Source organism: Protopterus annectens, chromosome 1.part1, assembly GCF_019279795.1.
Source record: "Protopterus annectens isolate FY-2018-M chromosome 1.part1, PAN1.0, whole genome shotgun sequence".
Taxonomy (NCBI): Eukaryota; Metazoa; Chordata; order Ceratodontiformes; family Protopteridae; genus Protopterus; species Protopterus annectens.
Window position 1 is genome coordinate 816,197,639 of NC_056726.1, and position 27,414 is coordinate 816,225,052.

Below are 27,414 nucleotides of genomic sequence, written 5' to 3' on the forward strand. Positions count from 1 at the left end.
ACTCAGCCTCTCTGCAGGCCACATACCCATAGAATGGCGCACAGCAACAGTTATCCCGCTCCACAAAGGTGGAGCCACAACGGACCTCGGGAACTATCGCCCTATAAGCCTGACTAGCCTGGTCTGCAAGGCTATGGAACGCATCATCATGGAACTCATTAACAGAGATATTGGGAACCTCCAAACCTTGGACCCTACCCAGTTTTGCTTTAAGGGCAGATCATGCCTCCTAAACCTGGTGGACTTCTTTGAGACAGTTACCAAGGCTTTAGACAAGGGAAAGGAGGTCCAGACAGCCTACCTAGACCTCGCTAAGGCCGTCGACACCATTCCCATTCTGGTGTTATAGACAAGCTCACCAGCCTGAACAATAAACCCCTATGTCACGAGATGGGTTTCCAATTGGCTCATGGATAGAACCCACATGGTGAGAGTTGCAGACTCTAGGTCCGACTCTAAACCAGTTACAAAATGGCTTCCACCAGGGCTCAGTCCTGGGACCCCTCCTGTTCGTTATATACTTCTCAGAGGTACAAGCAAGCACAGGAGGACTATGGCTGACAAAGTTCACAGATGACTGCAAACTGGGGGCCATAATTGACTCTCCAGATGATGCAGACATCCTCCAGAAGGGTCTCACTGAGACGGATACCTGGTGTCAAAATCATGGCCTCAAGCTAAATGCCAAAAAGTGCATAGTCATTCCCTTTGGAAAACAAGTACCCGCGAACTACCACATACGTGGTAGTCCCCTAAATACAGAAAATGTAATAAGGGATCTGGGGGCTCAAGTAGATAGTAATATGTCCTTTGATAATCATATTGCCAAGGTGGTTAGAAAATCTTTCTATGTGGTCCACCTTATCACAAAAGGGTTCGCATCGGAGCAAAAGATGTTATTGTGCCCCTCAACTCATCACTCGTCAGACCCATCAATAGAGTACAATGCCCCATTTGGAATGTACCTTACAAGACACCTGCAATAGCTGGAAAGACCACAGACGTACCTCACCAAGACAATTACTGGCCTCAAACATATGCCCTTGTGCAGCCCGACTGAAGAAACTCCAGCTGTACTCTGTTGCATATCACTTACTCAGAGGTGATCTCTGCCTGACATACAAGGCTATGTCCAACCCAGAATTGATGGACATGCTCCACCTAAAAAAAAAACAAATCCCCAAGAGCCACACACTCTAGGGATCTAAACCTCACTACAACGATAAATATGACGTGCTGGAGGGAGATTCCTGTCCCAGAGACTCCCCATGCTTTGGAACAGGATTCCAATCTACATTAGGCAGAGCCCCTCACTAACACTCTTCAAGAGAAACCTTGACTAGTGAATTGGAAACAGAAAGTTTACCCCAGGGATCACTGCAGTGGCTCTGCTGGACAGAGGCACAGGGAACTAATGGCTCTGCTGGACCGAGGCATAGGGAACTAGTCTAAGGGAGGGGCGAAAGCCAACACATTCTGGCTAGGCTTATAGATGCCCTTGGGCAGATAGCCTAGTACATATCTATGAACCTATGATAGACTACCTTCATGGCTGAACAGTTGATGTTCTTCGTGTTTCACTGTTGCAGTCATCACTTGTGGGGTTATCCCTGTTGTGGTAGCCCTCGGCCGTTTCGAATACCAGAGTCAGTGTTTTTCTGCGTCGGCTGCTGTCGCTTTGACTGACGTCTGGTCATCAGTGCTATAAAGCAAGGCAGCCGATGTCATTACATCAGTCTTTCTTGCCGTGGAGCCCATAGCAGAAGCAGTTTGCAAGTGTGCTGGTCGGTCACTACCAGAGTTTTGAATTAAGCTGAAAACGTCTAAAGGTAAGTACGCTGTTGAGGATCCTTTTTTCTTGCACTAACCAATGTCTGAAAAAGTTAACAATGGTCTCCCCTGGGAAAGCAGATCCCACACCGAGACTTCATTCATACCGCGTCACTTATTTAGGCCCAAACCACGACGTCCCCCTTGCCAGTTCTGTGCCCTCTTTAACACGAGAACCATTCGCCATAGAGCTCTTATTGTAGACCGGTATTTTTGTCTTCCGTCTTCGCATTCCAAATTGTTGTCCATCAGCCAACAACCCGTGGACATTCTGAAAAAACACAGCGATAAAGATAGACAGACCTCACAAGGCTAAGCCTTCGGACGCCTCTACCGCTAAGCAGGTCGTTGGTTCTCTGGAATTCAGTGAGGAGCTTTCGCAGCCCCTGATGCCCAATTCGATATCTATACAGGCCTCTACCGAGCCCTTTTCAGAGTATGCTGCAGAAATCTACTTTGACTTCCAAGCCTTTGACTCTCTGCATTGGTTGGGTCCAGAGCCGCAACGCATGCACCAGCTTCCAAGGAGGTCTCTCGCACTACCGAATCTAGACAAAAAAATGTCTTTTCCAACTACCGTCCCTCTCAGAACGATGGATACTCTCAGGCCTAGAAGTCAGGCCACTCCTAGAAAATCTTCTAGCCACCATCTTGCTCCTGCTCCACCACCCCAAGCACAAATGTTTAAAATGGCGGATATACCCCTTTTCAGGGGTATTCAGGCCACAACTTCAAATAGGAGAAGACACCCTTCTCCTGAAATTGACAGAACAGGACTCTGAGGGATCAGATTCCCTCTAAGCACTGGTACTTCCCTGCATCTAGCAGATAGGGCCAAGGTAAGCCCCGCATGGACAGACCACCCACGCCCCTATCCCAGGGCCAGCAGTGAGCCAAACAGTGGACCACTTTAGCCCCAAAAGCAGGGAGTTCTAAGCCATCCTGCTATGGCAAAAACCCTCAATGACTGCCTCTCCCCCCTCTGCCCTCTTTTCACTCAACAAAAGCTAGGAGGAAGGCTCTCCCTCTGCAAAGAAAATTGGTTCTCTGTAACAAAGGACCACTGGGTCTTGATCATTTTTCAGGGATACAAATTCTCCTTCAGCAAACTCAAGTTCTAAGAGGGTACCCAGACTTGCCTCCAAATCAGTGGGCAGAGGCATTGAAACAGGTCCAAACTTTCATATCCCAGGGGGCAGTAGAACCTGTCCCCTCAGATCAAACAGGCAAAGGCTTTTATTCCAGACTATTCCTTGTTCCCAGAAAAGAGGGCACTTGGCGCCCCATCCTGGACGTATCCCTTCTGAACACCTCCCTGGTGGTCCCCAAATTCAAAATGCTAACTTTGTAGCAGCTGCTGCCTGTGCTGACCAAAAATGATTGGCTAGTGACTCTAGACATAAAAGATGCCTACCTCCACATCCCCGTAAGGGAATCCTGCAGGAAATTTCTGCGCTTCAGAGCAGGCTTACAACACTTTCATTTCTCTGTGCTACCCTTTGGTTTATCTCCTGCACCCAGAGTATTCACCAAATGCTTAGCCCCAGCCATAGCATTTTGCTGACCGGGAAATATTCAGATTTACCCTTATCTGGACGACTGCCTCATGCAGGCAGAGTGCAAAGAAAAGCTGCTTCAGGACCTGCTCAAAAACCCTCTTAACTTCCATAAGGTTCACCATCAACGAAAAGAAATCAAAGCAAACACCCTCCAGGAAGATAATTTTCTTAAGTGTATTGCTGGACTCAGCATCACAAATAGCCTTCCTTTCCCCAGAAAAGCAGAGCTTTCTGCCTCTCTACTTTAACCAGCTAGCTTCCAGACGTCACCTCACTGCGAGGAGGTTCCTGCAAGTCTTGGGGTACATGGCATCTTGCATCCCTCTAATTCCACTTGCCAGGCTTCACATGAGGAAACTTCAGTGGTATGTAAAAAAACCTTTGGTGTCAGCACACTTAGCCTCTAGAAACTTCGGATCCCCTGTATAAGGGCCAAGTTTCTATGGTGGGCAGCAGCCTGTGCCAAGAACCAGGGTCTTCACTTCATCCTCCGCCCAACTGGGGCAGACCATCACCACCGACGACTCAGACATTGCTTCGGGTGCTCACCTAGCAGGCAGGTGCACCCAAGGTCTTTGGAATGCCCAGCCCCTTCCCTTACACATCAATCAGAAAGAAATGGTGGCAGTACAAAAGGCTCTGACATCCTTCAAACCCCATCTCAGGCCAGGGGTTCTCTTTATCATAACAGACAACACCACAGTAATGTGGTATGTCTACAAACGGGGGGGGGGGGGGTGTTACCCAATCTTACTCTCCGTTCAGGCTAGCCATGAACCCTCTGGCTGACAGCTTCCTCCATGGGATTACACCTAATTGCCCAGTACCTACCAGGGATCAACAACACCCTGGCAGACCATCTAAGCAGAAACTTACTGGACCCCCATGAATGGTAGCTTCACAGAAGAATCGTTTTGCAAATCATTCAGGACAGGGGAACTCCGGAGGTGGATCTCTTTGCTTCATACCTCAACCACCAGCTGAAAAAATTCTGCACCAGGGAGTATCACCACCTAGCGTGGAAGGTGGATGCCTTGACCTTCTCCTGGGACTCCCTCTTTGTGTAAGCATTCCCTCCTCTGTGTCTTATCCCCAAGGTACTGATCAAGGTAAGGGAGGAGAGGCCAAAGGCCACACTCATTGCTCCAGATTGGCCCAGACAGCATTGGTACCCCTTACTGCGCAGCCTGGCATTACAACCTGTCGGGCAGCTTTCCATGTTCCCAGACCTCTTGTCTCTGGGGGGGGGGGGGTGGTGGTACCCAGACTTGCAGACTGTCAAACTGTCAGCATGGCTAATACTTTAAAAGCAAACAAGAAGCCCCTGTTAAGCAGACAGGTCCTAGACATTATCACAGAGGCTAGAAGACCCAGCACCAGAAAATCGTGCGCAGGGAAATGGAAAAGATTCTGCTCCTGGAGCCAGTCCAGAGGGGGCAGTACCTTACAACCTTCCACCCCCCTTATTCTCGACTATCTAGCCGAGTTACTTAGTAGTGGCCTCTCCTTCTCTTCTATTAAAATCCATGCCTCAGCCATTTCAGCTCATTTCGATACAGACCCAGCCCCTCTTCTCACATTTTTTGATTAAACAATTCCTCAGAGAGGCACTTCTAATATCAGACCCCCCCCCCCCCCAAGAAGGCCACCCACGCCAGCCTGGGACCTGAATTATGTTTTAGAAAAACTAACTTTACCACCATTCGAACCTGCTGCTTCAGCAGAATTGAGATATCTCTCCTGGATGACTGCTTGGAGCCCTTCATTTTCCATGCAGACAAGGTCTCCCTGGTGGCATCTGATGTGACCCTCAACCAGGCCATACATCTACCCATCTTCTTTCCAAACCCTCAAAACAAGGGGGAAAGAATTCTGCACTCACTAGACGTGCACAGACAGCTCAGATACTACCTGGACCATACTAAACCCTTCAGAAAAACAGACCAGCTTCTTGTCAGCTTTGCCCCAGGGCAGAGGGGAAGCCCATTTCCAAGCAAACCATTTCCAAATGGATATCACACTGTATCCATTTCTGCTACAGACTTCATTGAAAACCACCCCCTAAGAGTCTATTTGTGCCCATTCCACTAGGGCAGCCTTCACTTGCACAGCATTCCTCAGAGAAGTTCCCAGCAGGAACTTCTTGGAAGCTGCCACTTGGACCTCTGTCCATTACCTTTACAAAGCATTACTACCTACCTCTTTTCTCTAAGGCTAGGGCAGGGTTTGCCTCTACAGTTCTGCAGGGCATACTGACCCATGCCTAGGTCTCTAACCTATCCTTCCACCCCTCTACTCCGCTTTGGGAATCCTCCCACAGGTGATGACTGCAACAGTGAAACACTAAGAACATAGTACAGTTGTGTACACTTACCATAAATTTAGATGTTCGAATGTATTCTGTTGCAGGCCAGGTTCCCCTCCCTCTTTATCTGTTAGGCCACTCGGGCCTGACAGTTAACAAAGGTTGCACACCTTGTACTAGAACCCAGAACCATCTGCACACTTGCCTGCCACTTACTACTTGCTGCCACAGGGGGTGTTCCCCCTTATATCCTCTTTCCTTATGGAGACTTAAGTTTCCCACTGTGGCTTTCAGCCACCAGGACCACTTTACCATATTTCCTTGTGCTTCTGACTGGTTAGGGCAAGAAAAACTGATATGATGTCGGCTGCCTTGCTTTATAGCACTGATGACCTGACGTCAGTCAGCAAGCGACAGCAGCCGACGCAGAAAAACATTGACTCTGGTTTTCGGGCCGGCCGAGGTCTACCACAGCAGGGATAACCCCATAGGTGATGACTGCAACAGTGAATACACTCAAACATCTGCATTTATGGTAAGTGTATACAACTGTAATTTCTGTAATGTAGCAAATGAACACAGTGTACTGCCTCCAAGCAAATCTAAGGAGTTTGTTAAACTGCTTTGCTTAAAGCTATGTTAATGAGCAGAAAATTTTCTTTTAGCTCCATGGCACAGAGTGCTGAAGCCTTGACTGAATCTCAAATAGAGTGGGATCAGTTATTTGTGGGTGTTGGTTGCTGTAATGTCAGGCTGAATAATAAAGGAAGCAATGTGGTATCAGTACAGTGATAAATATGGTTAGCTGAACAGTAATGAGCAAAGAAGTATTAATAGATAACTGGAACCACAAAACGCTTGAAAAAATGTTTAGTTTAGAAGAAAAAACAAACACGTAAAAACAACTAGAAATGCAAATGCAGGTACACTACAAGATGTGAGTACACTTTCACAAAATGGCTTCCTCAGGCTGATATTAGCGGTTTGCATTTTTTTTTCGTGTTTTTTTGCTTCTAAATGAAAAATGTTTCAAGCATTTCATGGATCTGGTCAACTGTTAATACCATGAATAATAAAACCGAAACAGAGGAAGTGGTCTAGCCTTTGCGATTCAGCACATATGCTGTAGAAGTGACACTTGCCAGGTTATCAAAGCAAAGCCAAGTCCGTGATCATAATGGTGCATACCAAATACCTAGTAATGCTAGAGGACAGTACTACAGCAGTGGGACTGCCCATTTCCTCCTGTTGTGGTGAGCTGGAATTGTCCATTGGCTTCAACCCTCCCGTGAATATATCCTTCAGCACCCAAGTTGCTACTTATTCTCTTCCACAGAATTTTTGTACTTTGAGAATATAGATTAATTTTGGACTGTCTTCATTAACTTAGAAATGAATATTTTTAAACTGTAGCCATAAAGGTGCAGATACACCTATCCCATCATGCAAATTATAAGAATGTGGCATATGAATCAGCGCTGTCAGTGTGCAAGATGTTAGGTGTGAAGGTGCAGTGAGGAATAGTGAGTTAATGGAAATTACTTTGCTTGAAAACATTTTGACACCATTTAAAAGGCAAGCCTTACTTGTGCTTGGTGTGGAGGTTAGCACACCTTGAACTGTAATGTATTTATTTGCTTTTTGTTGACTAGGTTAGTCCCATCTGAGCAATTGTTTTATAGTTTTCATAAGCCGAATGTGTTCACTTCTTTCTGATAGTGGTGAACATTTTCAAATGCTAACCTGCAAACTGTAATGGCTGCACAGTACTCTTAGAATCAGACTGATAACTGCACTTTATGCTGGCACAGAATATATTTCTTTACTACGAGTGGCAATTGTTGGGGGTGCTGAAAAGTTCTAAGCCCAACCAAGAAGAGAATGAAGTGGAGCTATGTAACTTACAAGTTATTCAACATATTCTCCCCAAAGTTCAACACACTTGGCACATCGTGTCTGAAGTTTCTGTAACCCTACCAAAAAAAAGTCTGAATTCTGGTTACTGAAATACTGCACCACAGCTGCAGTCACCTCTGAATCACTCAAAAATTGCCACCCTTTCAAGCTCCTTTTTAAGATTTGGAAACAGGAAATAGATGGAGCAAGATCTGTTGAGTAGGGTGGATGGTCTGTGCACTCAAACCACAAATTCGTCACAACATCCAGCATTTTGCCAGCCTTGTGAACAGGTGCATTGTCTTCCAAAAAGAGAGAACTCCTTTTTGCAGCTTCCCTCTCCTTTTTTCTTTCAGTGCCTTCTTTAATCAGCAGAGCAAGTTACAGTAGTATTCTGCATTAGCTGTTTTGCCCCTTGGAAGATGGTTATTACAGCACCTTCCTGATCCCAAAACACTGTGGCCATGACCTTTCCTGGTGACGTTTGGTTCTTTAACTTCTTTGACGAATCTGAGTGCCTCTATTGCATGGACTGTTTTGTTTCAGGATCCTAATGGTGTAACAAAGTTTCATCATCTGTAACTAGTTGTTCCAAAAAGTTGGCACCAGCTAGACGAAAATTCCACAGAATCAACTTAGAAGTGTCCACTCAACATCTTCTTGTCTGCTTTCAAACATTTGAGCACCCACTTGGCTTACAGCTTCTCCTTAACCAGCTGTTCATGGATTATAAACCCAACACATTCCCTGGATATCTGGAGGGTGTCCGTAATTGTTTTAGCCAATATTTGCCAATCGACCAAAATCAGGTCATGGACATAGTCAGCATTTTCAGGAGATGACACTGTTCGAGGCCTTCCAAACCTTGCTGCATCTTTGGTCTTGAAATCTCTGTGCTGAAAGTTTGCACAGCACTTCTTCACAGTTGAGTAAGAAGGGCACTTGTCACTCAATGTTTGCATCATACATTCATGAATTTCCTTTGGAACTTTCTTCTGTAGGAATAGGAGCTTCACTGTGGCTCGGAGTTCCACACTTGAAAATTCTACACTTTTCATTGACATGGTTCAATCATTGATCTGAAATAATGTCAAAACATAGCATTATGATTTTACAGATTGGCACTTTACAAGATTAAGTAAGCCTCTCTTCAGCTACGGAGGGAAAATAACACTCAAAATTTAGAAAGTTGGTCGGGCTTAGAACTTTTCGGCATCCTCTCATAGATGCTAATTCTTTGCCCCAGATAGGTTCATAGGTAGATACTAGGCTATTGGCCCTAGGGCCTATATAAGCCTAGCCAAATGGTACCCTGGCTTTTGCCACCCAAGAAAATTATTTTCCTGTGCCCCTGTCAAGCAGAGCCACAGAGGTGATCCCCGGGGTGAATTTCCTATCTCCCATCCAATCATCAAGATTTTTCTTGAGTGCTAATGAGGAGCTTTGTTTGATATAGATAGGTAGTTTGTTCCAGAGTGTGGGAAGTCTCTGGGACAGGAATCTATCCCTCCAGCATGTTCTGTTTATTGTGGTGACAAGCTTTAGGTCCCTAGAGCATGTAGCTCGGAGGGATTGGGATTTCTTTACGTGGAGCATGTCCAACAGCTCTGGGTTTGAAATAGCTTTGTATGTTAGGCAGAGATCGCCTCTGAGAAGGCGATATGCGACAGAGTAAAGCTGGAGATGTTCATCGTGTTTCACTGTTGCAGTCATTACAGTTGGGTTATCCTGCTGGCAGGCTACCCGCAGTCGGCCTGAGTTCCAAAGTCTAGGTCCGGCGTCGGTTGCTGTTGCCTCCTCCCTGACAGTGCGCCAGGGTATAAAAGATGCAGCCGACACCATTTTCTTCAGTCTTTCTTGCCGCACGGTGCCTGAAGCAAAAGTAGTTGGCAAGTGCCGGTCGGCCGACTCCTGAGATTTTCAAATTCGAATTTCAGATCCGAAGTCTTCATTAAAGCTAAGTACCCCGTTGGGGATACTTTTTTCTTGCTCCAGACCGATGTCAGAAAAAGTTAATAATTGTGTTTCTTGTGGGAAGCAAATACCTCATAAGGATTTTAATTTTTACTGTATTCCTTGCCTAGGCCCTGACCATGATGTTGCTAGTTGTCGGTTTTGTGCTAGATTTAACCAACACACTGTTAAGCATCGGTACGATTTTGCGTTTCATTATTTTGGCAGAAGATTTAACTATATAATGCCATCGGAGCAACCGACTACCCGAGTTTATAAAAAGTGCAAAGAAAAGGACAGGCACCCGAGGTCCAAAACCAACGAGGCTTCCACTAGGCCTGTCGCCGATTTTCAGTGAGGCGCCTTTGCAGCCCCTGATGCCCGCTACCTCAGAGCCACAGGCCGCTTCCGACTCTCACGTGGAGCCGACTAGGCCGCTGGAAAATCAAGGTATTGGACACTCGAAAACTATTCCCTCAGATGGGTTCAGAGCCACTGAGCAGGCAGCTTCTGAGGGTGTTTTCAGGCCTACACAGTTGTATGTAATACCAACTTCAGCTTCAAAGGCAAAGACAAAAGCTCTAAAGACAAAGAAACAAGTACGGCATTCTCCTGGACAGGCCTCCATGCCTAAAAAACAGATGCTTAAAATGGCCGAAGACCTAATTACTTTGATCAGGGGTTCCCATCCCCCTCCTGATAAGAGGCCTAGGCAAGAGATAGAATATGCATCTTCAGATCAGGTTTCCATTTCCTCTGATTCCTCCCTATGAGGATTCTGATGCTGAAGAATCTATTCCTTCAGCCTCTCCTCCTGAGAATTATTCTTTTGGGGAAACCCTGCATACTATGAGGGAGCATTTCCACTAGGAGAGCCAAGATTACTCAGAATCCAAGAAAAGGCTCAGAGACTTCCTTTTATTACCTCAGCACAGGCCCCTTGCTATTCCTCCTGTTTTAGACATTGTAGATGTATTTTCAGAGTCTGGACTGTCTCCTGACTCTTTGCCACCAGCTCCTGTTAAGCCAGACAGATACTACAGGGTTCCTGATTCGCATAAATTTCTTTATAAAAACCCTGCTGCAGACCCAGAAACAATCTCTCAGGGTCCCAAAGGGGTCAAGGCGGCCACTGCAAAAAACCCTATACCCTCTGATAGGGATTCAAGGGCCCTGGACAGATGGGGGAAAAAGATTTATACTTCTGCTACCTTGGCTTGTAAGAGTTTTAAATTGTCAATGTCATATGCTTAAATATCAGCAATATCTAATGTCACTGCTTAAACAAAAAATGTTGACAAATTCAGAATGCGCAGAAAACAAAGAAATGCAGGATTTATTGCATACTGCTGAACAAGTAGGGAAGCATACTTTGCAATGTGGTTTTGATTTTCTAGAGGCCTCTTGCAGGGCCGCTGTTACAGGTTCTGTCATTAGGAGACATGCTTGGTTAAAAGAACAGAATCTGCCCGATCATGTTAAAGCAAAATTATTAGATGCTCCATTACAACATGATACCTTGTTTGGTGTTAAAGCAGAAGAGGTTTTGAAGAAAATGGAGGACAAAGCTAAATCTATGCAAGCAAGCAAGGATTTCTTACAGGTACAGCCTCCCAGATTTAGCAAGAACTGGCCTGCAAAGAATTGGTCCTTTCCAGAGTTAGACAGGCCACAAAGAGGTAGATACAGACACCCCAGAGGCAGATCACAGCCTCAAGGCTCATACAGGCCTAAACAATGGGGTGCTTCAACCTCCAAAAGCGGCGAAGAAAAATCACAGCCATACAGGAAACAGTCTCAATGACTTTCCCCTGCCAGCACCAAGCACTTATCTTCTGGCAGCTCCTTTGGGGGGAAAACTAGCACTTTTTGCTCAAAATTGGCATATGATCACTCAGGGCAAATGAGTCTTAAATATCGTATTCCAGGGTTACAGGTTCCATTTTCACACCCTGCCAAGGCCAAATGGTATGCCAGACCTGCCACGCAATCAATGGGCAGAGGCACAAAAACAAGTTTCATCCCTCATGGACATGAGGGCCATTCAGCAAGTACCACAGCAAGAGCAGGGACAAGGATTTTACTCAAGGCTATTCTTGGTCCCCAGAAAGGACAAAACCTGGAGACCAATACTAGACCTGTCTATCCTGAACACATTCCTGGACATTCCAAAATTCAAAATGTTAACTCTGCAGCAGCTTCTGCCCATGCTGGGCAAGAAGGCTTGGCTTGTGACTTTAGACCTGAAAGAGGCATACCTACATGTCCCAATCAGACAATCATGCAGAAGATACCTCAGATTTATAGCTGCCTAATTGCATTACAAATTCTATGCACTGTCCTTTGACTTATCTACTGCGCCCAGGGTCTTCACAAAGTGCCTGGCACCAGTAATTGCTTTTTGCAGACAAAGAGGAATTCAAATATATCCTTATTTGGACAACTGCCTTATTCAAGCAGAGAACAAGGACACTACTACAGCATCTGGCATTTGTAAAAACATTACTAGCAGGCCTAGGGTACACAGTAAACGAAAATAAATCAAAACTCGTACCCTCTCGAGATAATATTCCTGGGTGCAAGCTTAAATGCAACTGCCCAGATGGCTTATCTCACACCAGACAAACACAGACAACTGACTACTTATTTCAAAATGTTGGCAACAAAGACCCAGTTATCTGCAAGAAAAATTCTGCAGGCTTTGGGCTTCATGGCATCCTGCATTCTGCTAATTCCGTATGCAAGACTGCATATGAGGAAACTTCAATGGTATCTAAAAAGTGTTTGGACTCAACATTGCCACAGCCTGGAAACAATAATTACCCTCATTCCCTGCCTGCAACAGGAGTTTTGATGGTGGGCAAAAGCCTGTCACCACAGCATAGGGCAGCCATTTACCTTACCCACAGCCAGGCAGACACTGACAACAGATGCATCAGATTATGCCTGGGGGCCCATATGGCAGGAAGATGTTTTCAGGGCACATGGTCCGCAAGTCAAATGCATCTACATATAAATCAAAAAGAGATGCTAGCAGTTCAAAATGCCCTGACAGCCTTCAAGGATCTATTTCATCCCGGACAACTACTGATAAAGATGGACAATATCACAGTCATGTGATACATAAACAAGCAAGGGGGCACACATTCCTTCCCCCTCTGCAGACTAGCCATGAACTTGTGGGACACAGCATTGACTTACCAAGTACATCTGCAAGCACAATTCCTGCCAGGAAGAATAAGTACTCTGGCAGACTAACTAAGCAGAAACCTAATGGATCCCCACGAGTGGAAATTGGATCCACAAGTCTTCAGCATGAAAACAAGGAACTGGGGATGCCCGGACATAGACCTATTTGCCTCTCCTCACAATTGCCAACTACAAAGATTCTGCACAAGGACTTATCACAAGCAAGCATGAAAAGTGGATGCTCTATCTTTCAGCTGGAAAAACCTAACAGTATATGCCTTTCCTCCTCTGCCTCTCCTCCCCAAGGTACTCCTCAAGGTCAGACAAGAGAAGCCAAAAATGATTCTGATTGCCCCAGACTGGCCCCGCCAGCACTGGTACCCAATCCTAAAGAGCTTGTCCCAATGCCCAGCTTGTACACTACCTCAGATTCCTCACTTATTGACTCAACAAGACAGTCAGATACTGCACAGCCAACTCAGGACCCTAAACCTGGCAGCATGGCGGATAATGTAGCCATTCAAGACACACCTCTTTCTAAAGCAGTTATGGATGTTATTTTGGAGGCCAGGAGGCCTTGCACCAGAAAATCTTATGCAGAAAAATGGAAGAGATTCTGTGCTTGGAACCAGGCACAAGGTATTGACACAATTGTTCCAAATATTCCTCGGATTTTGCAACACTTAACTGAGATGCTGGATAAAGGCCTTTCCTTTTCATCCATTACAATTCATGCCTCTGCCATTTCAGCTCATTACAATACAGAACCACCTATTTATTCTCAACCATTACTTAAGGCAGTACCTCAGAGGGGCCAGAAACATAAGACCCCCAATTAGGCACCAATACCTACATGGGACCTCAACTATGTCTTGGAAAAACTTACACTGCCTCTCTTTGAGCCAGCCTCTGCAGCTGATATAAAATTCTTATCCTGGAAAACAGCTCTGCTCCTAGCAATAACCTCCGCTAGACGAGTCTCAGAGTTACAGGCACCCATGGCTGTGGAACCTTTTATCATTTTCCATCCTTACAGGTTTTCTCTGAGGACAAACCCTACATTTATGCCTAAGGTAGTGACCAGTGTGGCCCTTAACCAAACAATTCACTTGCCAACCTTTTACCCAAACCCACAGAATAAGGGTGAGAGACTTCTACATTCTTTGGACATTCACAGACAGCTACGCTTCTACTTGGACAGAACCAAACTTTCAGAAAGACTGAACAACTTCTAGTAGCATATGCTGCAGGATCACAAGGAAAGCCTATCTCAAAGCAGACTATTTCAAAGTGGATAGGCCACTGCATTCGTTTCTGCTATTCACAGCATGGCAAATCAGTGCCTAAGGGCATTAGGCCACATTCCACCAGAGCAGCAGCCACTTCCTCAGAGGAGTAGCAACCAAAGACATCTTAGAGGCTGCAACTTGAGTTCAGTGCATACTTTTACAAAGCACTATCACTTACCTCTCTATTCTAAATCCAGGGCAGGCTTTGCCACTGCAGTTCTGCATGGCTTGATAGCCTCTCCTAATCCTATTTAGCACCAGCCTCCCCAACCATAGCTTTGGGATTCAACGCAATTGTAATGACTGCAACAGTGAAACACGATGAACATAGTACAGTTGTGTACGTACCATAAATGTAGATGTTCGAGTTTATTCACTGTTGCAGTCCAGGTTACCCTCCCTCCATCTCCCTTTTCCTTGCTGGGACTCCTCTGTACTTCTCTATTCTATACAACCTATGTGGTGTATTTGCTTGTAGATGAAGGAAAAGTTGTTTTTTGGTTATGCATGCTTTTTGGCATTAGTGAGCCTACCATTTTAGGGGCACCTGACATCTGGGGCAAGAAAAACTGAAGAAAATGGCCTCGGCTGCATCTTTTATACCCCTGACGCACTGATGTCCGGGAGGAGGCGACATCAACTGACGCCGGACCTAGACTTTGGAACTCAGGCCGACTGCCAGCAGGATAACCCAATTGTAATGACTGCAACAGTGAATACACTCGAACATCTACATTTATGGTAGGTACACAACTGTACGTTTTTTGTACGGCATCTCTTTGTGGCCAGTAATCCTCTTTGTGAGGTATTTCTGCGGCCTTTCCAATTGTAGATGTCTTGTGAGGTACATACCAAAAGGGGCGTTGTACTCTATAATGGGTCTGAGTGATGAGTAGAGGGGAACAATGACCTCTTTTTTTCCTGGATGAGAAACCTTTTGTGATGAGGTGTACCACATAGAAAGATTTCCTAACTACTGTGGCGATGTGATTATGAAAGGAGAGACTACTGTCCACCTGTGTCCCAAGGTCTCCTATCACACTTTCAGTGGTAAGTAGACTACTGCCTATGTGGTAGTTCATGGGTACAGAGTTTTTACCAAAAGGGATGACAAAGCACTTTTTGGCATTGAGCTTGAGGCCATGGCTTTGACACCAGGCATCTGTCTCAATGTGGCCCTTTGTAGGATGTCCACATCATTAGGAGTTTTGATTATGGCTCCTAGTTTGCAGTCATCTGCGAACTTTGTTAGCCAAAGACCTTCTGTGTTAGCCTGTACTTCAGAGAAGTAGATACCAAACAGGAGAAGGACCTAGGACTGAATCCTGTGGTACTCCACTTGTCACTGGTCTGAAGTTGGATTTAGAGTCTGCTACTTTCACACTGTTGGTTCTGTCAGTGAGCCAGTTGGCAGCCCATCTTGTGATATAGGGATTTGTACCTAGTTTAGTGAGTTTGTCTAATTCCAGAGGTGGGGGATGGTGTCAAAAGCCTTGGCGAGATGTAGATAGGCTGTGTGAACCACCTTACCCTCATCTACGGCTTTGCTGACTGCTTCAAATAAGTCTATCAGGTTTAGGAGATATGATCTGCCTTTTACAAACCCGAACTGGGTAGGGTCCAGAGGTTGGAGATTTACCAATGTCATTGTTTATAAGTTCCATGATGATACGCTCCATAGCCTTGCAGACCAGGCTCGTCAGGCTAATGGGGCGGTAGTTCCCTGGGTCCGTGGTGGCTCCCCCTTTGTGGAGTAGGATAACCGTTGCTGTGCGCCATTCAGTGGCCACAAAGCCTGAGATTAGGCTATGATTGAACATGGTACTTAGGTGGAGTGCCAGTTCGTTCTGTAGTTCATGTAGAACGCAGCCTGGGATGTTGTCTGGTCCCATAGATGCTGTGTTCTTGGCTTTGGAGAGTGTTTTTTTCCTGTGCAGCCGTGATTACAGGTACTTTGCATTCTTCCGATACAGAGATGGGCCCTTTAGATGATAGTTTGTTGTCATTATTAACACCTTGTAATCACCATGTGTAGCTTTGATTAAGAACACGGCTTAGTTTTAATCTTTTCCCAGTGTTACTTGGTCACAGTTGCTTGTTGTGTGGTTAGAAAAAGGCTGTCTGGAGCTTAGAATGGGGAAGAACATGTGTTGAAAGGTTTTAATATTAAGTATGTGATCACTGAATTGTCTTTTTTTTTCTTTTTCTTTCTTAGGCTGCTTACCTGGTAGGAGTGTCCGATCCTAATAGTCGTGCTGGACAGCAAGGGCTGGTGGATCCTGCACAGTTTGCTAGAGCAAACCAGGCAATCCAGATGGCCTGCGCAAACTTGGTTGATCCAGCTTGCACCCAGTCTCAGGTGAGTGAGTTACATCACCCAGTTGATGCATACTTAAGCTTGTTCTGAGACCTATAGCTTAAGAACAGTTGTCTGGTATTTTAAGAGTGGGAAGTACATTTGGGTAATATAATCTTGCTAAAGATGAGATGTACAGTTGGGGGCTGTATGGATTTTGATTTGTTTATTAAATATGTGAACAGGTAGTAATTGTTTTATACCAATAGAGAAAGAAATTGAAAAGAAAAGATTAAGCCATCCATAAGAGACATGGTTGTTCTTTAGATAATATCATACATAACATCAGTATTGCCAAAGAGCACTTAAGACCAGGTATACATGTAGTGTTGCAGTTTGGGATTTAATCTGGTGCTAATGCCTCCATGTTTTCTTGATTGTACAATTAGAATAACCCCCAATTTTTTTAGTTTAAGCCAGAAGTAAATCATAACTGGGTAAAAATAGTTTGCGTTTTCATTTCTGTGACTTGAACATTGTCGTGTTATGGTGAGTGTTTTAACAAATTATTTATTTTCCATTAAAAATTTAGCTTCTCTTCCTGGGAAGATAATTTCAGATGTAGCAAGGTTATGAAAGAAAGTCCTGCTGCATTAAATGCTTTGCAGTATATTTAACGCATTTTTGAACTTTCTTTTCAATGTTTGAAATTCAAGATGCAAGTAGCCATTGCAAGAACTTAATTGGGTTAACAGTATTGCCCTTTTTGCTTTTCAAGTATAAGGCAATCCATTAAATGGCGATAGACATAAGTGTAAAATGTCAAAATCCAAATGTCTGGTGCAGTGCGAATAACAGAAGACCAAGAACCAAATGGAAAATGCACCAAACAAGCACAGTAAAAACACACCAAGATTAAGCTGTTTAGTCTTTCACATAGAAGACTTCAGAATAGAGCACACTGATTCAAGAACCATTTTTATACCAGTGCATGTTGCATAATAGATAAAATTGAATTGAGCCAGTGGTATTGTCAAAAAAGGCGCATGTAAAATGGTCACATGAGCAAAATGAAATACACAGGGTGTTGATATTCAAGCCAACTTAGCTTTTTACAAATAAAACACTTGTATAGTAAAAACCTTCAGCATATATTTAAAAATGCAGGCACAGTTATGCATGTTAAAATACTTAGTTTCATAGATTTTTCTTTCAGGGCTGGAAGTACTGTCAAGGAATCATTTATACCTGGTGGAAAATTAGCTGCTAGTCTGAGTTGCCAAACCAGCTTTTTTTTACTTAATATATTCTTCCAGTCACCCCCCCCCCCTCCAAGTATCCAAAATACCAAATTTAAAACCTTTAAAATTAGAACATGTGAGGGGAATGCCTATATATTGCACTTGTATCCTTCTTGTTTTTAACATCATGTACGTGCTCATAGATTCTGCTTTTCAATGCCCTCTCCGTTTTCCCAACTTAGGATCCATTGCACGTATCACATAGAGCAAGGTGTACACCATTCTGGTGGTAAAACAATTTCCTTTCTTGAATATAACTTTAGATGCCATCTTAGTAGCTAGGTGGGTTTGAGGTGCTTTGAAAATATTAGTACATTGGGAGCACCTCCCACAAGGTATTGTACCACAACCACCTTCTATCGGTAAATTCAACTTTTTCTATAAGATGTTTAATATTTATGCCCACCTTGCTGATAAAAACTGGTTTATCTCCCACTGCAGTTAGCACATTTACCCTAAATATACCCCAGTCCTTTTTTAATATGTTTTTCACTTCATATGTTGTAGGACTGTATTGCACTATACATGCATGCTCATAAATGTTCATTTCACCAGGATCTGTGGGGGGCTATATTAATTAATGGGCGGTTTCCTAACAGGGGCTTATATTTTTTCCCCATCCTGTGTAAACAACCTCAGTAATTTGTTCCACCATCTGTTTGGGATAACCCGTTTCTAAAAACAGATCTGTTAATGTGAAAAATTCCTGCCTCACATCACTCAATTCTTATAACCTGTCCTTTGACTAAGCTCTTTTTCTGTGAAAGTGAATGGTTGCTTCTACAATGAGGGTAAGAATTACAAAAAATACTCTTACGAAATATGTTAGATTTGAAACCTATAGGTGTATGGGAAATTGCCGTGTCCAGGTAATGTATACCTCTAGTGTTGTAGCTATATTAAAACTAAATTTTAACTTTTATTTCCTTTGGTACGCCATTAGCCATCCATTCAAACCTGTATACATTTGTAATCCTATTCATTTTATCCACTAGGACAGTTTCCTATTCAGTGGCTGGGGAAAGATAAAACCACACTGAATACTAACCATAAATGGCCCTTATTTTCCTTCAACAACATTGACAGCCCTTTTCCCTATTGGAGCTTTCTTTCTTAACCACCTAATGCTAGTTACCTTCATTACCTGTCTCTCTTCTTGTTGCCCTTGTCATTCAAACCGTCTGCCCCATTTTCTCCAGTGACTTTCTCTCTAATTCATATCCCACATAGCTTCATTGTGTAACTCCTGTTCCATATCCAGTTCTACTTTCCCGATAGTTGGTGGCTCTTACCTTCTCTGTGTTGTAGTTATGCCCTTCTTGGCCAACGTAAATATTATCTGTACTGAATTCTATGCCTCCTTGGGTATTCCACTCGGCCACAGATTCATGGGTAAGTACTAGACTGACTACCCTTGCAGACCATATTAAGCTTATACAGTTTTCCTTATGGTGCTTGAATTAACCTATCCTGTTTGGTGTTAGTTTGGTCCTACTCATGCTGTGGTTAATAATTGTGTTTTACCCCTCATGAGAATAACTGGGATCATACCATAGATAATTTGAGGGGACCCATGCATGTGGGATAAAGCATTTAGGAACTGCTTCTGTCCATCATTACAGGGAACAAAACCTTTGTGTCACCCAGTGGATAGTCAGCAGGCTCATAGACAAAGTCCCAGGAAGTTAGAATTAGAGAGTCCACCTCTGCAAAGAGGCCAGTCACAAGTGGAGTCCCCCGGGTTTGGTCCTGGGACCCCTCCTTACTTCTCTGAAGTCACGGCCAATGTTAAGGACCTCTGGCTGACCAAATTTGCAGATGATTGCAAATTAGGAGCAGTTGTAGAATCACCAATGACACTAATGTTCTCCAGGAAGGGGCTGACACAGACAACTTGTGTCCAGAGCCATGAAATAAAACTAAATGCCAAGAAATGCATAGTCATAATAGCATCCATTGGGAAGTCATCCAACCTTAGTAACTTTCATATTGACAACACACCCCCTAAGAGTTGACCCAGTAGTTAGGGGCTTGGGGAGCACACACACACAGGGCATTCTAACCTTTGACCATGTGTAGAACCAAAAGGCAAAAGCAAACCACAAAATGTGAAAAGTCTGGCAGGTCAGGTTCCAACAAGCACAAAATCCAAAGCATGATGATGTAAAACAGAGGTTTTTAATGTAGAAGCATCTTTTATATTTTTTTCTACATTAAAAACCTCTTTTATACATCATCGTGCTTTGGATTTTGTGACCATCACGTGTCTATAATAGTGAGGAATTCTTTGTGTTATGCAACTTATAAACAAAGGTATGGCATTTGGGTATAAGGAAGTAATTGTTCCACAGTATTCATCATTCATCAGACCTGTCATTGAGTCCATTGCCTCTTTGTTATGTATGTAACCAGGCACATCCAATAACTGGAATGTCCGCAGAGGTTCATCACTAAAAGAATACAGGGCATAAGTAACATGTCCTCTGCATGTCCACAAACAAAAAGCACCAGAAGTACCCATTCTAAAAATTTAAACCTTTCCTGTGATGTATATAAAATCTACTGAAGAGACAGGTATGTATCCCAGAGACAGCCCCTTCTGTTGGTTTGGCACCCATGTCTCTAATGGGCACAGGCAGCTTGTAAATAGTTCATCTCCAAGGCCCCTTCTTGTAAATGTTTCATCTCCCAAGCCCCTGCTTACACTCATCAGGGGTACCAGATCTTATCAGAGATATGGATTGCATGGGTAGGCTTAAAAAGGCCACAGTGGTTGTTGGCCTAGTACACACCTATGAACCTAAGGGGGCCTTCATGGGGTAGGCTTTCTAAAACTAATCCATAGATCCAAGTTGTAGTTTAATGTGGACAGGGATTGGCTTTGTTTTATGTGGATGGGGTGTCTTTTCTGGAGTAGCAGTATCCTCTGCAAGATTCATCTGTCCCTCCAAATTGTTTTCTTGATGTTGCAGAAGAGGTTTAGATCTCTAGACCAAATATTTCTGATGCCATTTGACTTGCTGATGTGCAGTAGTAAGTTCATCGGTATTGGGTTAGAAGATGCCTTGTATGCCAGACACTGGTCTGTAGGATACTGTATATAGTGACATGGGCTTTGAAGTTAGTTCATGTAGGCTTTGTATCATTTTTCGTACAATATCTCTGTGGGTGTTCCAGTTGCAACATATGTATGGACAGATGCAAGCCACGGGAGACATTATACTCAATGACTGGCCTGACTGAAGACTGAGTAAAGGGGAAACAGTAACATCTGTGGATCTAGACAAAATACCTTTGTTTATAAGCTGTGCAGTATGGAATGGCTTTCTTACGAAAGTGGACATGGTCAAAAGTTAGATCTTTTTCTGCAGAAGTTCCCATATCCTGTACAACTGGGTTAACTCCTAAGGGCATATAGAAAATGTGATAGTTCCCATGGGTAGATGACTTACTTAAGGTTACAGTAGTGCATTTTTGGTATTTAGTTTCAGTCCATGCTTTTGGCACCAGTTATTCATTTGGGGAAAAAACCTTCCTGCGAAATGATCAGGTCATTTGGGGCTGCAATGACTGCTCCTAGCTTGCAGTCATCTACAGATTTAGACAGACAGAGCCCTTTGCTGTTGGTGCAACAGATGAGGTCCCAGCACTGAATCCTGGGAGGACTACATTTGAGAATGGTTTCTCTGTGGAAGTTGCTTCCCCTATTTTGATCTCCTGCGTCCTATCTTTGAGCCAGGTGGCAATCCAGCTTGTTATCACAGGGTTTATTCCCAATATATTTAGCTTTTCTACTATGCCTGAGTGGGAGATTGTGTCAAAAGCTTTGGGTCTGTTCAAGGTATGCAGTGTGCACAGTTTTGCCTTTATCCATTGTTTTGGTGGCATTTTCAGAAAAGTCCACTAGGTTGCTGTTGGCAAATCCATGCTGACATGTCCAGTGTTTCGGGGTTCCTTATGTCCTTATTGATTACTTCATTGATGTGTCTTTCCATGACTTTCCATATAAGGCTGGTCAGACTTGTGTCTGTAATTGCCTGGGTCTATGAAGGGTCCTCTTTGTGCAGGAGAATAACAGTAACTGTTCTCCATACACTTGGTATAAAACTTGTATGAAGGTTGAATAGTGTTGTTGGGGGTGGCTAAATTATGCTTCATGGTATTTAAGATGCATCTAGGGATATTGTCAGACCCATCAATACAGTATTATTTTGCTTTTGATAATGCTTTTAGAACTTGGTATTGTGTGGTAGCTGACCAACCAGTGAAATAGTTTTCTGGACACTCCTACTCTGTCCCCACCAATGTTTTGATTAGGAGCTAATGCTGTAGAGTTAGATGTATACATTAAAAAAAAAAAATACCCGCATTTCCTATATCACAGTGACACACCTGCAAATTTTCATTTGCCTCTGATAACCTGACAGTCCTGCTCGGGGAATTGGAAGTCTGTATACAGACACTTCAGGTAAAAATCCTGAACCTCCTTGATTTGTCATATATGTGGGAAAGTGATTAACCTGTTGCCAGTCTTGGCCTGAAATCATAATTCCTGTTTCCTTCATCCAGCTCTCATTCTCATTTTCTTAATCTTGGCCTCTTTCATATTATTCAGTTCCTTATAAGCAGTTTTTTTTTAATTCCTTTAGAACAAATCTGTTTGTCTCTCTCAAGTCTATATCCAAAATTATCAGACTTGGGACTAACATCTCCTCACATTTATTTCATTTATTTTCTTCCACAACCTTGCTTCTTCATGTTCCCATCTCACCCTCTGACATAAGTAAAACTGCTTCTCCCGTGTCTTAAATTTTTCCCCATCATCATCTGCTTGTGATATCTCCCTTGTAGTTTCCTAGTCTTTCTCCATAACACCAGTTGTGTCTCCCTGTCATCTGTAGTACCCCCATACACAGTACCTCCTCCTACACTGCTTCATCACCTTCCAAAAGGCTGTTTGCCAGCACTTCTTTCTCCTGCAACAAGGGACTGACTCAACCCTTAAACTGGTATTCTAGTAACAAGCCCACTAGATGACATCGCTCTTGCTATTCCCTTCATCTGTTACTCTCAACATTAATTTCCACTTGTAGTGAGGGTTTATTAGTCTAAGTAACATATCAACCTGACTTGACAATAAGTCTTATCAGGAGCTCCTAATCCTCATCTCACTTTTGGTAGCACCACTGTCTCTCACACGACTCTGTAGGTCTCTTACTCTCCCAGAAAAATCTTGTCATCTCTTGTTTTATCCTTTTAACATGTCCTAGTTGAGGTACCCACCAAAATGGGTGTCCCAGATACAGCATCTAAGGCAGTGCCCATGGTTTTAGGAACTGCACTTTTTGTTGTTGTATCTTTTGGCTTTTCCCGGTTAGGGGTCGTCAAAGCAGAACTCCGGTCCGCTAATGATTGGCAGTAGATTTTTATGTACAGAGTTGCCAACCCTGATGCACAGCCTTCAACGAAGGTACACCCATTCATGCATGTCTCCACACAGAAGACGCTTTAGCTGAGAAGCGAACAGGACAATGTCTTACTGTGAGGCGACAACGCTACCACAGCACCACCACTGGAACTGCACTCGTATGATCTAATTCTGGTGGTAGTATACTAGCTCGTTTTAAGGAGCTTTTATCTTTAGAAGCAGCTTCATATGTAATTCTGAATGGCTCCTGTACAGTGCTTCCAAACCACATCCCTAGGTTCTTATCATAGTGCTCCTTCATAAGTACTTATAATGTGTTACCAAGATGTAACTTTGGGCGTAAAATTCAGTGAGTCTGTGAATTTGATTAATTTTATATCCAGCTTTGGCTCCAGATTCATATAGGAGGCCTCATAGTTTAAAAATCCTACTGAATGTGGATAAGAGTGATCTCGATATCATCCTCAAATAACATTACCCTCTGTACCCCCTCTCATCGTAATACAGTTGTAATCAGTTTAAAATAGATATAAGCCATGTAACAGGACGGGAGCAGTGGATTTTTACCATATTTTAGTATAACTGAATAACTGCCATTATGTCCTTCTATTCTGCCTCTGCGTCCTTCTATTCTTATGTTGTAGTATTCTTAACATGAGGAATTTACTGCCAATGGCGGCCCTGATGTTCGGTTAGTACACAAAAAATTTTAACTACTGCAGGGTATATGGGACATCCCCACATACCATCCTCCAGAACTTCTCAGCCGCCAGTCTGAGGACCATCTATAATCGTCTGTCTGCTAGCCCGAGTTGTTTGCTGGTTACAAGAGATTCAGATAAGTGACCCATTGAAGTATTTTTATTTTTTGCTGCTGCCTTTTGCTTTCAGGTCTGCATGTCATCCAAAAAGGGCAAATGCCAGTGTGTAAGACGTATTCCACATGAAGACAGTTGCAATCAGTGTCTCTTCTCTTTAATGCCCAATCACGACCATAAGTGTTGCTCTCTCTATAAAGCTTTCATTCCTAAGACCCTACATAGCTGCCTTTCCTCTCAATATTTATGTCAAGAATCAGAGATTGAATAGGTTAGCGTGCAACATTATGGAGGGTACGTTTTGGACCTTCTGCTGAGCCTGCTGTGAAGAAGGCTAAGAAACTTAGGCCTGAAGCTTCAGCTGTGCCTCCTCTTCTGGACGTTTCTCTTGAGGCCAGTGAAGGCCCAGAGACGCATCCGGATTTTGGCTAGGATTCTAAGATGGGCACCACATCGGAGGCCACAAGGGATCCTGCCATTGGCACCTCGTCGGAGGCTTTGCAAATGTCTGCTTCGGATGGACAGGGGAAACCAAGGCTCATAGTTTCAGAGGGTTCGAGGTATTCTGCCAAGTTTTAGTAAGGGAGGAATTCCCAGTGACTATCTTTGAATGAAGGCCTATGTGGGGTCCCTCTACCTTTCATAGGGCCAATCCTCCTCTTAAAAGGAAGTGTAAAACCAAACATGTTTTGCTCCTCATGACTGACCTGCTGATTGGCAAGATTTTTTACAAAGTTTGTTCAGTGTCTTTATGGCTGTTAGAGCACCCTCAGGTTTCTCTTCCTAGCCCTCCATTAACTCCTTCACCACAGAAAAGGATCAGAGTACAGGATTCTTTTGAGGAGGAGGATTCCTCAGAGGATGAACCCTTGCCTATTCCACTCAGATTGCGTCCCCTCTTAGAATATGCCTCCCTGAGGAAGACTCTAATGCCATAGAGTCTCCTGGTGAAAGTATTCCCTTTTGGGGAGACTGTTGCGAGGGTGAGGGAGTATTTTAAGTGGGAGTGCTCTCATGTTTCTGAGGTGCAGAAAAGATACTATGACTTGCTTCAGATGGGTGAATTCTCCCTCTCCTTCTGAGCTTCCTGTTTTACCAGCTTTTCTTGATCACTTCTTGTCTGCATCAAAGACTCCGGACTCTCAACCCTCTGCCTCTAAAAGGCCAGATAGGTACTATAAAGTTCTCGAGAACTGTAAATTTCTATGCAAATGTCCATCAGTAGGATCCAGTAACGGTTTCTGTGGCTGCTGATAAACCACCTAGACTGTTGCCATCCACTTTTCTTCTCCTTTCAGATAGAGTAAGATCATGGAAAGGTTGGGGAAAAAAAGGTTTATACCTTGGCCACCATAGCTTTCTTTGCTATCAGTTACCAAACCCATATGATCAAGTGTACTGTGGCTCTCCTTTCGTAGGCTACTCAGCTTCTTTCTGACTTTCCAGATTCAGAAGTTGGGTCACAGCTTTGATTAGTTCTGGGGGCTTTTTCCCAGGTTGCACGCCACTCTATTAAATGCAGTTATGATGCAGCCGAAGCATCTGCTAGAGAGACTGCATCTGGCTCTGTTTTGAGGAGATGCTCCTGGTTGAGGCTTCAGCCACTTCCAGATGACTTTAAGGCTAAATTACTAGACACTTCCTTAGATAATAAGGCTTTGTTTGGGACTGAAGCAGCAGACTTGTTCAAGTCATTGCAGGAGAAAGGTAAAGAATTACAGGACCTAAAATATGTTTTTGTGTCTTTGATTCCTAAATTCCAAAAGAATTACCCAGCTAAAACTCCTTGTGTTAGGAAACAAGCTCACAGTACTCCTTCCAGCAGTAAGAGGGTTACTAAGATTATTACTGCTTCAAACCCTCTCAACTTTATCCTGCCCCAAAAAAGATTTTTCCAGACAAGCCAAATAGGCTTTGACTACCAACCTTTTCTCAGTTTCCTCTGTCTGTGCATCTTTCCCTGTCCCTTCAGTCTGGAAGCATACAGTTCAAGACTTGTGTGTCCTTTTCATTATCCACAAAGGGTATTTCATGGTGTGGAAAACTTTTTCATCTTTCTTGGTCATTCCTCAACCACCTCAAGAGCAACTGCAATTATTTCCAGAGGTGCTGCAAGTATTGAAATCCCAGGGAGCTATTCAATAAGTTCCACTGCACTGAAGAGGAAGAGCTTTATACTCCAGGATGTTCCTGGTTACCAGAAAAGGTGACCCTTGGAGACCCATTCTTGACCTTTCACATCTCAACACATTTTTAAAGGTCCCAACCTTCTGCATGCTTTCTCTGCATACTTTTTCCCCTCGTCCTTCCACAAGCCATTATGGTCTCCCTGCACAACAAGGATGCCTACCTTCACATTCCCATTCATCTTATCATCATAAAACTAAGGCCATCAGGAAATCTGATCATCATAAAACTAAGGCCATCAGGAAATCTGATCATCATAAAACTAAGGCCATCAGGAAATCTGATCATCATAAAACTAAGGCCATCAGGAAATCTGATCATATTTTTGTTTCTTTTCATCCCAGGATTCTGGGATTGCTTGTTTCTAAGCAGACCATTTCCACTTGGATTTCTAAGGCTATTTCCTTTTATGTTTTTCATGGTAAGCGCCTTTCTACTTCTGTCAAGGCTTAGTCTACGAGAGCTGTGGCTTCCTCAGGTGCTTTCTTTCAAAGGTTTGGATACCAACTCCATCTTGGAAGCAGCTACCTGGTCTTCTGTTCATACCCTTCACTAAACATAAACTAGATGTCGTCCCCAAATCTAGAGCTGGCTTTCCTAGAGCCATTCTCCATGCCTTTTTAGAAAGCGCCTCTGCTCCTTCCCCCTCTCCTTTATGAGCTTTGGTACTCTCCCTCATGTTAAGAATAATGCAATACAAGAATAGTAGGACATAGAATAGTGGTGTAAAGTCTTACCATAACTATAGATGTCCTCCTCTTCTATGTTGCAGTGTTCTATCCCTCCCACCTTCCCCCTGTTTTTTGTCTTTTTCCCTGGATGTATGGTTACCTCCTTTTGTGTTCTTACTGGGACAATGAGTTCTGAGGATATGTGCAGACATCACCTTTGTGCCTACACTGGCTGCAGACCTACGTGCGACATCCCATGAACCCTGCAGTAGTCTGTCTTTTGTATACTGGCTGAACATTGGGACTGCCTTTTGTAGTGAATACCTCATGTTAAGAATACTGCAACATTGAAGAGAAAGACATCTATGGTTATGGTAAGATTTTGCACAGCTATTCTTTCCTTGTAGAAGGCAGAGCCTCTCTCCTCATTGTGCTATTAAAGGAGAGCCGCACCCACAGTCTGAAAAAAGCATATTTATTTCACCATGTCTTATTGTTTCCTTGGCCACTTTAGAAAGAAAAAGAGCTAACAGGCACTGAGAGTGCTGTTTTGTGTGATTGTATTTATCTTTATAAGTAGTCATTGAAAAGCAAGAAATGGTAATTAAACCCGACTAACTAAAAGAAAGTGGGGTATAAGTGAACGACATGTAAAGTCAGTGCATTGACAGGAACTTATGGGGTATGATGTA

General features: G+C 43.6%; 1 protein-coding gene across 1 annotated transcript in view; it reads left to right on the forward strand.

Moving 5' to 3' along the window:
• Nucleotides 1-27,414, forward strand: part of TLN1 (talin 1) — a 3,443,760-nt gene that overhangs the window by 2,598,179 nt on the left and 818,167 nt on the right. Inside the window, exon 38 of the mRNA XM_044078439.1 lies at nucleotides 16,237-16,380. Within this exon, the coding sequence (XP_043934374.1) occupies nucleotides 16,237-16,380 (144 nt within the window). The remainder of the gene's footprint in view (nucleotides 1-16,236; nucleotides 16,381-27,414) is intronic.